Below are 17,181 nucleotides of genomic sequence, written 5' to 3' on the forward strand. Positions count from 1 at the left end.
TACCTGGAGACATATGGGGGTCAGTGTTTGTGAATTTAGGGGGAAAGAGACGTTACAGTTTATATCTTAATATATATAAACTTTTTTCCATGAACGTTTTGAAGCCCCCTGGTACATAATATACACTTAAGTTTCGAATCACACAAATGTTTTATTTAATCAAAAAGACTAAGTTAAAAAAATTCCATCCTAAAAGAAGTTAAGCTAGGCAGGGAATGAGAGAAAGAGGTTAATCTTACTTCCTTTGTGTGAGCAACATTGTTAAGGCAAAGGAGAATTCAAGGTCTGTTCTGAATGCTGTTGCTGCATCTGTAGGTTCCCCCCTTTGGAAGGTGCATTGTGTGAACTGGCCTTGAGGAGGGTGTGTGTATGCATGAGTGAAAACTCTTTGGGGCATTGCTCCTTCCTGGTGATATTTTGGTTGCTATAGTGCAGAGATCTATTTGTGACACAGAACATACTTTAAAGAAACTATGCTTCCTGATCATGACTTCCTGGGCAGTCTGTACTTCCGGAGACTGTTGAGCATGAGGACTTTACAAGCTTTCTTGTATGGAGAGTGAGCACAGTTCTTTCAGCCTCTGGGAACCATTCGGAGCAGAACTAGTGGTAAGGGACTGCTTTCTCCCCACTAGAAGACTCTCACAACCGTTGGCTTACCCAGGACCAGGTCCCTTCCTGACTTTAAATCAAGGGCGGGGCTCCTTTTACCCAATCTTTCTTCTTTCCACCTGGGGGCTCACTTGCTGGATGTTCAGTTGGCGCCCTGGTGCCTTCAGCACCAATGCGAGGACTGGGAACCGTTTCTCATGCTTAAACCACTAGTGAAAACAGGAAGTGATGAAGCAAAATTTGTCCTGCATCTGCATTGAGTGACTTTTCTTTCTCTTTTTGTCATTCCTCATTAGGTGTAAACACGTGCTGTTGTCTACGCCCTAGGATACCCAGTTCCACTGGCTTTGGACACATTTGGGGGTTACAATGCCACCCCCCGTGGACATCGTCAAGGTGGCCATAGAATGGCCAGGAGCCTACCCAAAACTGATGGAAATCGATCAGGTTAGTAGTAATGAGAGCAAGTGTTCGGTATTTTTAGTTCCTTTCCCTACTGGATTTTTCATAGACTCCCCTCTCTTTCTGGCTGTTGAAAAATCTGTGAAATAGTAGCTGCAGTGTTTGTTTTTAATTTCTGTACCACATATAGTGGGGATGGATGGTGTTTCTATGCTCACCTAGCATCTACGTGTACTGTGTCATTGCAGGACTTGTGCCCAAAGCTGTGACGGAGGCAGGAAGGGTATTTGGAGCGGGCTCTAGGCCCGTGGAAGAGAGGAGGGTGCCCATGATTATGTGCCAATTGTCTTAACATTGACAGCCAAAAAACTTATTTTCTGAATCATTTTCTCGACTAATTTTGCAAAGAGATGTAACAAGGACTTTGTTACCTTGTTACAATATTCACACCTATTAAACACAGATTAACATGGAAGCGCTCAATCTTGGATCACAGCTGGTTATACTTTTGCTAGTGTAAATCCCATTGTGTGTAAATCTTATTGTCTGGCAGGTGATAAATACCCAGTAAATATTTGTTTACTTTATAAATAATCAAACAAGCAATGAATTAATTTCTTTTGCCTTGAGTGGTGCAAAAGATTAATATGCTTGGTCTCCAACCAAGAGGTTGGATGGTCAACAGAAGCTCCTTGTAAGAAAGTCTTTGTAACCCTACTTCTGAAAAACCAACCATCCAAAAGCCTAAGGAGTATTGTTCAGCTCAGACAGTACTGGAATCAGCTCAAATGGCAACTGGTATAAATATTTACAGAATGAAAAAAAATTATCAAAAATAGTTTTACATAAATTTTTAGTTCCTTTCTCTACTGGAATTTTCATAGACTCCCCTTTCTTTCTGGCTGTTCTTTAGTGTGAATCCTGAGAGTCTCGTTGTATGAGTCTCATTTATATTTATAAAAGATTATTGCAAGGCAGTTATTTTTGTCCTTCTTTGATGATGATAGTCATTCTAGAGCCAATGATTTAAGGAGAAAAAGGGTTGAAACCTAATATGCACTTAGGGGTTTCATAAAGCTTATAGTATAGGAGTTTGCATGACTTACAACCTTTTCAAGTAGAGTGTACCATAGTAACTTATTTTTCATTTCGGTTCTTGATATATTATTTTTGTGATCATGATTTATATATATTTATTTTTTTACCCCCGACCCTGGCGAGGATTTTATTATTTAGTTGAAGACGGTTGCAAATGTTACATGGCATTGTATGAATCCAAAGGAATCATTAAAATAAACTCTAAAGATCAAATCAGTTGAGCTTGAGTTTGAATGTAAGAAATGGTAAAATTTTAGGAATCCTAGTGGTGCTCTGGTAGCGTAGTGGTTACGAATCGGGCTGCGAACCTTAAGGTTAGCGGTTCGAAATTACCAGACACTCCGCGGGAAAAAGATGAGGCTTTCTACTCCCGTAAAGATTTACACCCTCGGAAACCCTGTACAGGGTCGCTATGGGTCGGAACCGACTAGACGGCATTTAACAACAACAACAGTGGTGTCATGGGTTAAGTCTTGGGCTGCTAGCCCCAAAGTCAGCAGTTTAAACCCTTCAGTTACTCCATGGGAGAAAGATGAGAGTGTCTGCTCCCACAAAGATTTACAGTCTTGGAAACCCTAAGGAGCACTCTGCTCTGTCCAATTCATGAGTCAGAATTAACACAATGACAGTGGGTCTGGATATGACAAAAGGTGTCAGCATAGCAATGGCATTTGTATCCGGCTGTCTGAGATAGATTTGTATGAATTTAGAAGAAACTCATGTAAGTTGAGATGCCCTTTTGTGGCAGGAAGCAAATGCTTATCAATTCTCATATGTAGTTTGAGAGAGGATGGTAATCTACCTACCATTAAAAAAAAAAAAAAAGTCTAGGAATAGTTGGCCCAGACTAAATGTAATTAGGGCTTTGGTTCAGTAAGGAGCTCTGGTAGCGTAGTGGTTACGAATCGGGCTGCGAACCTTAAGGTCAGCGGTTCGAAACTACCAGCCGCTCCGCGGGAGAAAAATGAGGCTTTCTACTCCCGTAAAGATTTACACCCTCGGAAACCCTATACAGGGTCGCTATGGGTCGGAACCGACTCGACGGCACATAACAACAACAACAAGATTTGACTACAACTCAAGAGAATGATGATACCAACAGGGAAGAAGTTTATCCACATATGTATGTTGTGGGCCTGCACTGGCGTGATGCTCCATAGTGCCGTGGATACTTGTTGCTTTTCCATACTCATACGTGGGGCTGAGGACTTCCTGAACATCATCTTGGAGCTAAATCCAAGCCTGCCTTTCACTGAGACCGTATGTGACTCACCGCTATGCATAGCTAGGCCTGAGAAGTATTGAGGTGGATAGCGCTTTCCTGAGTATGGGCGCTAACACAATCACCTTGGCTTTTGTTTAAATACGTGTTCTCAGCAGCGCCATCTCCAGAGATTCTGGTTCGGTGGTTTGGTGAACGTTTTTTTATTAAATATTACAGGTTGATGGTGGTATTGACTTCCAGGTGTTTGGGGAATCAGTCTGGTATGCTCTGGTCTCAGTCGTTGGGGACAGCCTGCATGTGTGTATGTTTTCATATGTACTTTCTTAAATAACCTGTTTTATTTTGAAATAATTTTAGATTTACAGGAAGATGGAAAAGAGTGTACAGAGTTCCTGTATACATTTCATCTAATTGTCGCTATTGCTAATATCTTAATGTGGACTGTGAACCACACAGTCAATGGTTCAAACCCTAGACAGCCTCTCTGAGTCAGAACCTACTCGATGGCACAAAAACAACAATATCTTCATATAGCCATATCATAAAATGTTAAAATGAAAAAAATTAACTTTGGCATAATACTTTCAACTAAACTACAAGTGATATTTGGATTTCACATTTTTTTTTTTTTTTAATGTCCTTTTTTGTTTTAAGATTAGCTCCAGCACTCTCCACGTTGGATGTTGTTGTTGTTGTTGTTAAGTGCCGTCGAGTCGGTTCCGACCCATAGCGAACCTGTACAGGATTTCCGAGGGTGTAAATCTTTACGGGAGTAGAAAGCCTGATCTTTCTCCCGCAGAGCTGTTGGTAGTTTCGAACCGCTGACCTTAAGGTTCGCAGCCCGATTCGTAACCACTACGCTACCAGAGCTCCTTTCCCCTAATCTTTGACACTGTCTCACTGTTTTCCTTTTATAATGGCCTTGATAGTTTTAAATAATGTTTTATGTTGATGCAATTTCATCCAGAGAACCCCTCTATGCTTTTTATGAGACTCACTGATTATTAAATATTTCATTTCACTCTTTTATAATTATCTTTCTGTTGGCTCTCTGGAAAACTGGTGGTGCAGTGGCTTAGCTCTCGTCTTCTAGCTCAAAGTCATCAGTCTGAACTCACCAGTGCATCTTGGGAGAAAAATGTGGCAGTCTGTTTCTGTAAAGATCACAGCTTTAGATGCCCTATGGGGCATATCTATGCTATCCTCTAAGGTTGTTAGGAGTCCAGTTTAACTTGATGGCAGTGGGTTTTGGTTATCTGTTTTCTCTATCATATATTTCTATAGGAACCGTGGTGGCGCAATAGTTAAAATACTTACTGCTAGCCAAAAGTTCAGTAGTTCAAACCCACCAGCCACTCTGTGGGAGAAGGGTGTAGCAGTCAGCTTCTGTACATATTTGCTGCCTTGGAAACCCAATGGGGCAATTCTACTCTATCCTATACGGTTGCGATGAGTTGGCATACCCTCTATGGCTGTCAATGGATTTGCTTTATAGAATATACATAATATAATTTTCTTGAATCATTAGGGGTGACGTGGAGGCATCACTCCTCTTTACCTTAAATACTCAGTATTTTGTTTTCTAAGAAAAAAATCAATCTCATATTATAACAACAATAAAATGACAAATATCGGGAAATTTAACATTGACTCAACACTGTTGTCTAATTCAAAATATGAAGTCCGTCTTCAAATTTCATCAGAATTCACAATAAGATTTCTTATAACTATGTCTCCCACAGTCCCATGTAGGATTATGCAGTACATTTATTGTAATGTGTCTTTGTTGTTGCTGTTGTTGTTAGGTCGTGTTGGTTCTGACTCATAGCCACCCTACACACAACAGAACCAAACACTGCCTAGTCCTTCCTCATCCTCACAGTTGTTAGTTTTGAATCTATTGTTACTGTCACTGTGTCAGTCCATCTCCTTTGGGGTCTTTCTCTTTTTACTGACCATCATTAAGGCCAACTTCACTTTGAGGAGGCAGCTCTTCTCTAGTCATATTTTGAGTGCCTTCCAACCTTTGGGGCTCATCTTCTGGCACTACATCCGACAGTGTTCCGCTGTGGTGAATGAGGTTTTCAGTGGTTAACCAGTCAGAAATGGTCTGCATCTCCTTCTTCCTAGTCTATCTTAATCTGGAAGCTCCGCTGAAACCTGTCCACTGTCATGGATGACCCTACTGTCATCACAACAACAACACACACATCACCACAGGACCACCCTGACAGACTCCTCTGGACTCTCTAGTCTCCTTTAATCTGTAACACTTTCAGTCTTTCATAACCTTGATATTTTTGAGGAATGCAGAGCAGGTCTTTTGTGGAATGATGTCCCATTTGGGTTTGTCTGATGTGTTCTTGTGATGGGATTCAGCCTTTGCAGTTTGGGCAGAGATGCCTGAGAGATGATGTTGTGTCCTTCTTGGTTCATCATATAAAGAGGTACACGATGTTGCTTTGTCTTGTTATTGGTGATAATTCTGCTGATGAGAATATTCAGGATTAGAGAAGTTAAGTGATTTACAAGACAGTGACAGAACCAGGACACAAATGTATGTCTCTCTTACTCCGAAGACTGAACTTTGAAGCACATGGCTAAATTGTGATCCTGATCCTGCACATGGAGACTTACCCAAAGATTTAGAGACCCAGATGTTTGCTCAGACGCTGCTGGAGTTGGCAGTATTGGTGTCCCGTGCTGGTTTTCGATCTAGAGAGCAGTTGACGTGAGAATTGGAAAAGTCATTTTTCAAAGTTGTATAGAATTGAACAGTGGTTATTATTTGGCATTCCTCCTGATTTTCAACTTTGTTCAATATATATCCCATAGTCCACCTCTCTCCCATTGTACATTTGATTATCTTTATCTAAAAGTTTCTTGCTTTTCAATTTGTTGTGTTGTTGAGTGCTGTTGAGTGGGTTCCAATTCACAGCGACTCTGTATAGCGTTTCTAGGAGCAGCTGGTGAGTTTGAACTACTCACCTTGTGGTTTAAAGCTCAATGTTGATCCTACAGCACCATACCAGTATTCCCTTTTAGCTCATATTTTACTGAGGTATTTCCAGAGGTTGAGTTAGATATCATTGCTCAGTGTTCTACCAGAAACCCGGATTGTCTCCTCCTGTATCATACCATGTTACTGCTTCCTATGCCCTTAGAGTTGTCTTCAACATGGAGTATGCAACAGCATCACCCAGTGATTATGTGCAAAGCTTATATTCCCATCCCCCATATTACAGATATTTAAAATCTGTTGGACAGAAATGGGACCCTTAATATCTGGTTGTAATAAATACCAGGGGAAAATCTTTCATCAGACTCTTTCATCTTAGAGTGCTGTTTCTCCAGTATCTGGTGAACAGTACTTACTTAATAAATGAATATTTAATTAATGAAGATTGGGGAGGGGAAGCCCTTATGGTGATTATAGAGCCCTTAGTTTTCTTCACCAGCCTTTATCAGTGCCCGATGCGTTCAAGAGGATGCCTGCTAGGGTGGACTTTTTAAAAAATATTCCTCTCTAAATTTTGAAGGGAATATTCTATGTTTCCACTCATCAGGAAAAGCCCCTTTTAAAGCTCCTTGCAAGTAGAATTGGCTGTGTTGCATGAAGCTCTCCAAAGAGTTATTAGTTAGCTAGTTCTCGGCATCTGCTCTGGCCTCCACTTTCAACCTCAGGGAGCCACTTGAGAGTGAGAATTGTGGTTGTCAAAGCTATAAGGATACCACATCAATTGGTCTTGTTAACTTATGATTTACAGTTAACTTATAATGTTTGTGGAAGCATTCCATTATCTTTGAATTTCATTTTTCCATGAACTTTTTGAAGCCCTCTTTGTATTTCTTAGTCAAGAGTGGAGAAACGTGGACCTTTGTCAAGAGACATCTGCTGTAAGGCAGTGTGTCATAATAGTCACACTACACGTTCTAGGGACGTTGGAAACGGGTTGTGAATCCTTGAGCCTTTGTTTTCTATAGAACAGCCACTTAGCCTCAGATGCTCACTGTCTTCTTCTTGTGTAGTTGGGAGGGTCACTTGCTACTATCTCAGCCAATCCACAGGAAGAGATCCAGGTTTCAACAAATGGATGCAGTACTAGAAGTGATCACTTGTCTATGCCAAGAAATTTGGAAGACAACTACTTGGCCAACCAACAGGAAGACATTTATATTCATGCCCTTTCCAAAGAAAGGTGATCTAACAAAATGCAGAAATGGTGGAACAATATCGTTAATGTCCCATGCAAGTAAAATATTTTTGAATATCACTAAAAATTAATTGCAGTAGTGCATTGATAGGGAGCTGCCAGAAATTCAAGCATGATATAGCAGAATGACATTGTTGATGCCAGATGGATCTTGGCTGAAAGCAGAAAATCCCAGAAAATGTTTACCTGAGTTTTATTGACTATACAAAGGCTGAATGACTCATGCAAAATTATGGGCAGCATTGCAAAGAATGAGAATTCCAAAACACTTAATTAACGTGCTCATGCGGAACCTGTACATCTAGGCAGTCAACCTAACAGAACAAAGGGACATTGAGTGGTATAGAATTAGAAAAACTATTCATCAAGGTTACCATACTTATTCAATCTTTATGCTGAGCAAATAACCCAAGGAGTTGGACTATATAAAGAATGTAGCATTCGGATTAGAGAAAGACTTATTAACAACCAGCAGTGTGCAATTGCTTGCCAAGAGTGAAGAGGACATGAAGCACTTATTGATGAAGATCAAAGTCTAGGCTCATTAGTATGAATTATACCTCAACCTAAAAAATAACAACACAAATCCTCACAACAAGACCAATGCTTAGTATCATGATAGACAGAAAAAAAATTGAAGTTTTCTAGGATTTCAATTACTTGGACCTGAAATCAATGCCATTAGAAACAGTAGTCAAAGAAATTTATTTGCATTGTGAAAATCTGCTGCAAAAGACTTCTTTAAAATGTTAAAAAAAAAAAAAAAGCCAAGATGTAACTTTGAGGACTAACGTACATCTGACCCAAGCCATGGTATTTTCAACTCTGTCATATGCGTGTCAAAGTTGATCAATGACTATGGAAGGATAAAGAAGAATTTCTACCTTTGGATTATAGCGTTGGCAAAGAATACTCAATATAGCATGTACTGCCAAAAGAATGAACAACTATATTTTGGAAGAAGTACAGCTAGAATGCTCCTTGGGACCGAGGATGGGGAAACTTTGTTTCCCAAACTTTGGGCATTTTATCAGCAGAGAGTGGTCCCTACAGGACATCGTATTTAGAAAAGTAGAAGGCCCATGAGAAAGTATGAGACTCTCAATGAGAAGAATTGTCATACTGACTGAAAAAATGGGTTCGAGCATATGAAAGATTCTGTTGTCTACAGGGTTGCTGTGAGTTGGAATCACCTTGAGAGCACCTAAGAACAACGACATGGTTGTTTGGAAGATTAAAGAAAATGTGTGAAAAGAACCTTGTGCATGTACCCTGGCTCAAAGTAATTACTCAGTAAAGGAGCAATTATTGCTGTGAGTCTGACCAAGGTTCTCATTAAATTAGATAATCAGACATTTTGGGTTTTCTTTTTTTACTTTCCCTTCCTTCTTGAATACTGAGTCAGAGTGGGTTAGGCATTGAGCTGAAACTGCAAGGACAGCCTTTCAAACTCACCAGTTGTGTTTCAGAAGGATGAGGCTATCTGCTCCTATAAAGATCTACAGTCTTAGAAACCCTATATAAGCTTGTTATGAGTCATAACAGACTCAGTGGTAGTGGTTTTGTGTCTTAGTACTCTAGTGTTGCTATACCAGAAGTACCACAAGTGGAGCAATTTAACAACCAGAAATGTATTCTCTCCGTTTAGGAGGCTAGAAGCCCAAATTCAGAGTGCCACCTCTTAAGGAAGACTTTCTCTTTGTTGGTTTGGTTAAAAGCCTTGGTGTCCTATCAGTCTCTGTAGGCCCAGTAGTCCTTGGAGATCTCCAAACACCCTGGCATCAGTTTACCCCAGGCTCTAAGATGCTTCACAGTGCAGGGACCCCAGCTGCAAAGACACACTCCACTCCTGGTTCTTTTATTTTAGCCGTGGTAGGTTCCTGCTTCCCTGATCAAATTTCTGTCCTATTACAAGGTGTTGAATGCCACACCCTTGGAATCTCCCAGAAATCAGGTCAGGGTGGTGTTGGGATTTTGTGACACTGTAGGATAAGTGCTGGACTGCTAATCACAAGGTCAACGGTTCAAACCCACCTATCACTCTTAGGAAGCTCACTTTGGTTGTTGTTGTTGTTAATTGCTGTCAAGTTGGTTCTGACACAAAGAAACACTGTATAGGGTTTCTGAGGAACAGCTGGTGAGCTTGAACCATCGACCTTGCAGTTCAAATGAACTTTGCAGTCTGGTGCATTATCCCACAGGGCCACACCAGGACCCCCTGCACAGGGTTGCTGTGAGTCAGAACAGACCTGAGACACGTAACAACAACAGCACAACCTCCTTTAATCCTTTTATTGGCTTATCACATTAAATCACATCGGCGGGATAAGTACGCTTCAACTGTCAAACCACTAAGAATTCCAGTCCAGTCAAGTTGATGCAAAATCTTAACTATCAGTTTTTGTTTGTTTGTTTGTTTGTTTGTTAGTTTCCCACTTGAACAGTTTAGCCCCTTCGTCTTCTTTCTATTCCTAACATTTTATGTGTTTAGGATGGAGAGAAAATTAGAAGGCAAGTGGGAGGCACCCCTAGCAATGAAGGAATAGAAGGTAATTTAAAATATATGTACAGTGCTACAAAATCATGTTGTTATTAAGTGCTGTCGAGTCGGTTCTGACCCATAGCGACCCTGTACAGGGTTTCCGAGGCTTTAAATCTTTACGGGAGCAGAAAGCCTCATCTTTCTCCCGCAGAGCAGCTGGTAGTTTCGAACCGCTGACCTTGAGGTTCGCAGCCCGACAACATCATAGAAACCTTTATTAAACAAAAATGTAAAAAGTGATGCTGTGGTTTCTGGACATAGCCTCTGTCTAGATCTATCTACCTCTCCAGGCAGTATTCCATGTCTCTAAGTCTACTCCAAAGAATTCTGAGCTCTGCAATTCATACCGTGTCAAAACGGCACTTTTAGCACCCGTGAGGGACTCCATTTTTTGTTCTTTTTGAATGTTCTTTGAGTTTGGGGAACAAAAGAAATCCGAAGGGGTAAGATCAGGCCATAGGGTAGATGGAGTAAGGTTTCTCAATGAAGTTCTCCCAGACAGCCTTTGCTGGAAACATGAGAACGTGCTTTGTAATGATAATAACTTTCATGGCTTTCTCTCACCTATGTAGTGTTCTTCTTACTAAATTTCTGTGATCATCTTCTGTCCTTCAAGTAAAACCTCTCAAGATTACCCCGTTGGAATCCGTCCAAACAGTTGCCTAAACTTCTGATTGGACCTTTTTGCCTTGAATTTAACTGTCCTAGTAAATCCCCTCGGAAGCCATTGTATTGATTGGACCTTTTTACTGAAGGCACTGTAACAAGATTGTTGTTGTTAGGTGCCATTGAGTTGGTGCTGACTCATAGCGACCCTATGCACAACAAAATGAAACACTGCCCGGTCCTCGGCTAACCTCACACTTGCTGCCATGCTTGAACCCATTGATGCTGCCACTTTGCCAATCCATCTTGCTGGGGGTCTTCCTCTTTTTCTCTAACCTTCCACCTTACCAAAACATGACATCCTTCTCCAATGACTGTTCCCTCCTGACAATATGTCTGAAGTATGAAAGATGAAGTCTGGTCAGCATGGCCTCCAAGGAGTACTCTGGCCGCGCTTCTTCCAACACAGATCTATTTGTTCTTTCAGCAGCCCATGGTACTTTCAATATTCTCCTCCAACACCATAATTCAAATGCATCAATTCTTGTACGATCTTCCTTATTCACTTAGTAACAAGACTAAGACAAGTGCATTACTGAGAGAACTTGTCTTCAGCCATACAAGGATCACAGAGACATGTTAAATACAATTTGCGTGGGATAAACCATGTATGTATGAACTAAAACCCTAGCCACAATACTTTTTCACTGACCTTGGTATACTAAGTGGACTTACAGCCAACTCTTGCTATGAAATTGTCACTGTCTTCTTGCTACTTGTCCATAATCCTTCCTTCCATCTCTTTGCATCTCACTGGTATTTCTAGGCAAAAGCTCCTCTGTGCTCTGCAAACACTCTTCAAGCGATCAGTACCTCCTCCTGCTGAGCCCCTGCCAAATAAATGACACCATCCACTTCTCCCATGACACACTCTCTCCTCAGTTGGGTTGGATAATTCACTGCAGTAGCCACACAGAAGTCAAGACACAATTCTCCCAGTTACAGGGTTTATTAGGGAAGTTTGCAGGTTACAATGCAGGATCAGAAAATGCCTAGTGCACAATTACTTCAGCCAGAACTGTCACTCCTGAGCTGTGCCCACAGGTGTGCCGTTTTCTGCCTGGGCCGTGTTACAAAGCTCTTTTAGGGCCACAGGTAAATGTTCACAGGGCACACTACTGCATTCTAAGCCTCAGCCTGAAGACACTCCCTGTGTCATCAAACCTAGCTCCCCCAATTAAGTGCCTAGAGACCCTCTGTTCTGTAAGCAAGCCTTCTGCACAGAGTCACTCAGCTTAACTTGTTCTGTGGGCTGGGAAGACCACTGCTCTGTCTTGCACTCTTACTTCTGGTTCCATTGCTGCTGCTCCTCTGGTGTCAGTTTTCTGTCCTTGGGACAAGAAAGTTCATTACACAGGGATCTCAGACTCCAAAGGACATACTCCACTCCTGCCTGTTCTTGGATGATAGTGAGACCTCCGCTCCTGCTTCTGAGATGGTTCACGTTTTATACATGCTAGAGTTTCAAGTTTTTACTATTACAATGATCTCTGTTAACACTCACCGCTGAATGATGCCATCCTATCAGGATCTTCTCCCACCATTTTTTTTTACCTGGAACCAGCAGGGCAAAAATGTTGTTTTGTGGGAGTTCCAGACTATGGCTAGAAGAGGCATGAGATCATTCAGTACACCGTAGCCCCCACCCCCAGACCTTGCTTCTCACAGAAGAGTGCACAACAGCCAACAAGCTGCCACTCTTGCCTGTACCTCAGAACATTTCTACTTTTGTGTTTGAATGCCTCCACACACCTACAGATGCCTCTCTTCTTCTGCCTTTCCTATTGTCCAGCAGAAGATGGTGGTCTGACTTTTCCCCCCAAGGCTTCCAGCCTACCCTAACCCTGGTCCTGCTGGGGTCACCATGAGTCAGAATTGATGGGATAGTAAGTAATATCAGATTGTAACCTATCTTTACCATTTTACTTAAGACTCTGGTCTGTTGTTGATGTTAAGTGCCGTTGAGTTGATTCCGACCAATAGCAACTCTGTGTAGGGTTTCCAAGGAGCAGCTAGTAAGCTTGAACCACCGACCTTGCCGCTCAAACAGTTTTGCAGTCTGGTGCATTAACGCACAACGCCACACCAGAGGTCTATCATTAGCGTCGTCATTTGTTCCTTTTTCATTCTCTGCCTTCCAATGTAAGCTCTTGATTCCTGTCTTGGAAAATCCCCTTCTTGACCCAATAATTCTCTATTGCTACTGTGTAATTTATTCTGTTTTTCAAGCATGCTTAAATGTCATCAGGGTAGTCCATTTAGATTTCTTCAGTGGTCACTAAATCATTTTATCTTTTTTGCTTTGCAACCATTACCACGATCTATTTATAAAACTTTTTCATTAACCCAAACTGAAACTCTGCATGCATTAAGCATTCAAAATCTTGTATATATCTACACATGAGGGCTAAAGGAAGAGAGGTCTATGCAATGGGCTCTCAGTTTCTTATCCCAACAACTTTATATTGAGCTGTTTTTTTTCTTTCTTTCTTTCTCTCTCTTTTTTTTTTTTGATGCTTTTGGAAAGAAAGTATATCATTATTATTTTTTAAAAAAGATGTAACACCAATGGATGTTACTTGGACTTTGAGGTGATCAAGAAACTCAAGAGTCAGACTCTTTCATTTGACTTTTCATCCTTCTGTGAATCCTCTGCCAGCCACCCAGGTGGTACTGTAGATAGCTGTCAATGACCCTCCTGCTATATAGAAGCTGCTCTTTTAGAAGCTCCTTTCATCCTTTACCTTGCAGACATTTTTCATCTCTTACAGTTTCTTTCTAACATGAAGTCAGCTTGAATTCCTCCTGCCATCTCTCCAGCTTCCCACTCCCTTCACTCACGGTCTTTGCTAAGCACTGTGGAGAGCCTCCTTTCTACTCAAACTTTTTGGATCGTATTAAAATCATCTTTCTAATTCCCTGTACTATTTTTTTGCCTGTTACTTTTGTTTGACAGTCAACATTATTATTGTTGTTAGGTGCCGTTGAGTTGGTTCCAACTCATAGTAACAACAGACCAAAACAGTGCTGGATCCTACACCAACCTACAATTGTTATAATTAAGCCCATTGTTTCTGCCATGATATCAATCAGTCTTATTGGGGATCTTCCTCTTTTCCACTTTACCAAGCATAACGTCCTTCTCTAGGGAACTGTCCTTCCTGATAACATGTCCAAAGTATGAGAGATGAATTCTAGCCATTCTTTCTTATAAGGAGCATTCTGACTCTACTTCTTCCAACACAGATTGCTTTGTTCTTCTGGATAACCATGGTACTTTCAGTATTCTTCTCCAACACCATAACTTAAATGAATCAATTCTTCTATGATCTTCCTTATTCATCGTCCAACATTCACATACATATGAAGCAAATGAAAATACCATGGCTTGGGTCAGGCACAGCTTGGTCCTCAAACCGGTATCTTTGTTCTTGAATAGTTCAAAGTGATCTTGTGCAGCAGATTTGCCTTCTGCAATACATTGTTTGATTTCTTGATTGCTGCTTCCATGAGTGTTGATGGTGGACCCAAACAAAATGAAGTCTTTGACAACTTCAGTCTCTTACTCATTTATCATGATGCTATTTGTTGGGTTGGTTTTGAGGATTTTCATTTTCTTTACATTAAGGTGTACAATTCATACTGAAGGCTGTGGTCTTTGATCTTCATCAGTAAATATTTAAAATCCTCTTCCCTTTGAGCAAGCAAGGTTGTATGATCTGCAGATTGCAGTTTGTTCATGAGTCTTCTTCCAATCCTGATATCATGCTCCTCTTCATATAATCCAACTTCTTGGTTTATTTGCTCAACATACAATTTGAATAAGTATGGTGATAGAAGATAGCCCTAGCATACACCTTTCCTGATATTCTACCATTCAGTGTCTCCTTGTTCCCTTTTAACGACTGTCTCTTGGTCTACGTACAGGTTTCTCATAAGCACAATTCAGTTTTCTGGAATACCCATTTCTCTCATTGTTATTAGTAGCTTGTCATGATCCACACAGTCAAATGCTTTTGCGTAGTTCAGTAATGCACAAGTGAACACCTTTCTGGTTTACTCTGCTGTCAGCCAAGGTTCATCCAACATCAACGGCGATATCCCTGGTTCCACATCCTCTCTAAATCCAACTTGAGTTTCTGGCAGTTCCCTATGGATGTACTATTGCAGCCATTTAAAATTATCTGCAGCAACATTTTACTTGCATGTGATATTTATGATATTGTTCAGTAATTTCCCCTTTCTGTTGGGTCACCAATCTTAAGAATGGCCACAAATATGGATCTCTTCCAGTCAGTTGGCAGCTCTTTCCCAATTGCATTTTGAGCGCCTTCCCACCTGAGGGACTCATCTTCCAGCATACATGTAACAGTATTCTGGTGGTATTCATAATGTTTTCTTCTTTTGACAGTACATCTGACAATGTTCTGCTGTATTCATAGGGTTTTCAGTGGCTAAATAGTCAGAACTAGTCCACCTCTCCTTCTTCCTAGTCTTAATCTGGAAGCTCTGCTGAAACCTATTCACAGTGGGTGAACCTGCTGGTGTTTCAGATATCCAGCATCACAGCAACACAAAGCCAGCACAGTGCTACATACTGACAGACAGGTACATACAGTGAATATACTCTCCGTGAAGTGGTATGGACAATTTTCTTTATGGTCCCTCAGCTCTTGAAACAGATTATAAGCACTTGATGGACATCCCATGTTTGACATACTTTCTTATCCTGTTTTCCATCAGACTGTGCTTCACTTCTAAGGATCTGTTGTAGGTTTGAGTTTTGAACAAGAAAGATAAGAATAAAACATTATCATCCTCCATAAAGAAGAAACACAACAGCCCCCATCTCTCATGAATTGTTGTGTATTTCTTTTTTTTCAGAATCAGTACAGATGCATGTGTTTTTGGTGCATGTGGAGAACGATTCCCTAGTTTTTCTTCAAACATTGCAATAAAATAATAGAAGCCTTTATTAAACAAAAATACCAAAATAAAAATGTGAAACAGTTGTTTCTTCCTATCTCCTCCATGTAGGCTTATACACTTCTGAAGGTGATGTTTCCATGTCTCTAATCCTTCCCCAAAGAATTCTGCTCTCTTTGATTTATGTTGTTGTTGTTGTTGTTAAGTGCCGTCGAGTCGGTTCCGACCCATAGCGACCCTGTACAGGGTTTCCGAGGGTGTAAATCTTTACGGGAGTAGAAAGCCTCATCTTTCTCCCGCGGAGCGGCTGGTAGTTTCGAACTGCTGACCTTAAGGTTCGCAGCCCGATTCGTAGCCACTACGCTACCAGAGCTCTTTGATTTATACCACATCAAAATGACAGTTTTCACATCCTTGTGTTCCTTTTCAATGTTCTTTGAGTTTGGGGAACAAAAAGAAGTCTGAAGGTACAAGAGTGGAGATGTAGGTGGATGGGACAAGGGTTCCCAAGGAACGTCTCATAGGACAAATCTTGCTACCCTCAAAGAATGAGCAGGTGCATGCTGTGATGGGGTTAAAAAAAATTCCTTGGTGCAATTTTCCTGGTCTTTTTCACATCAATGCAGTTTTTAAATTTCTTAAAATTTCTTGTGATGGTTCCTGTGTCCTCTGAGAAAATCTACCAACACTGACTCTTGGGATTCCCAAGAAACTCTCACCATAACCTTCTGAGCTGACCTCTCTGCCTAGAACTAATTGGTGTACCAGATCCTTTCTGAAACCACTGTTTCAATTAAACCTTTTGTGGGGGATGCACCATAATGAGACTAAGACCAATGTGTTACTGAGAGAACTTGTTTGTGTCCATTCACTGATCATGGAAACATGTTTGAACATGTTTGTTTGGAATAATCCTGTTCATGTATGAACTGGAACTCTTCTAGCAGCACTTTCTGACTTGTTTAGATGCCATTGAGTGAGCTCTGATTCGTAGGGACCTATGTGCAACAGAACTAAAAACTGCCTGATCCTGGGCCATCCAAATACATAACCCCAAAAGTCTCATTCCTTCTGAGAAATATTCTGGCTCTATTTTTCCCAAAACACGTTTGTCTGCTCTTCTGAAAGACCATGGTTCTTTAAATATCCTTTGGCCAACATGGTAATTCAAAATGTGCCATTCAAATATGCAGGTTCTTCTGTCTTCTGTATTCATTGTCCAGTTTTCATATGCATATGAAGTGCGTAGGTCCTTAGGCCTCAAAGTGACATCTTTGCTCTTTAAACACTTTAAAAGAAGTCTTTTGCAGCAAATTTGTCCAACACAGTAGGTCATTGGACTGCTGCTTCCATGACCAGTAACTGTGGATCCAATTTAAATGAAATCCTGATAGACTCAATCTTTTCTCCGGTTTTCATCTTGTCTATTGGTCCAGTTGTGAGGATTTTTGTTTTCTTTACATTGAATTCTAATCCATATTGAAGGCTGTATATAT

General features: G+C 40.8%; 1 protein-coding gene across 4 annotated transcripts in view; it reads left to right on the forward strand.

The window, feature by feature from the left end:
* Positions 1–901: 901 nt before the first annotated feature.
* The window catches only part of ELMO1 (engulfment and cell motility 1), a 660,529-nt gene continuing 644,249 nt past the window's right edge, over positions 902–17,181 (forward strand). For 2 of the 4 annotated variants that reach the window (XM_006832126.1, XM_006832124.1), the window contains exon 1: positions 982–1,059. In XM_006832126.1, coding sequence (XP_006832189.1) covers positions 982–1,059 — 78 coding nt within the window. Of the gene's footprint in view, positions 1,060–17,181 lie in introns of all 4 variants that reach the window. The other 2 variants (XM_006832125.1, XM_006832127.1) reach the window with 2 other exon arrangements.

This window comes from Chrysochloris asiatica, unplaced genomic scaffold (genome assembly GCF_000296735.1).
Source record: "Chrysochloris asiatica unplaced genomic scaffold, ChrAsi1.0 scaffold00006, whole genome shotgun sequence".
In the NCBI taxonomy this organism is placed as follows: Eukaryota; Metazoa; Chordata; class Mammalia; order Afrosoricida; family Chrysochloridae; genus Chrysochloris; species Chrysochloris asiatica.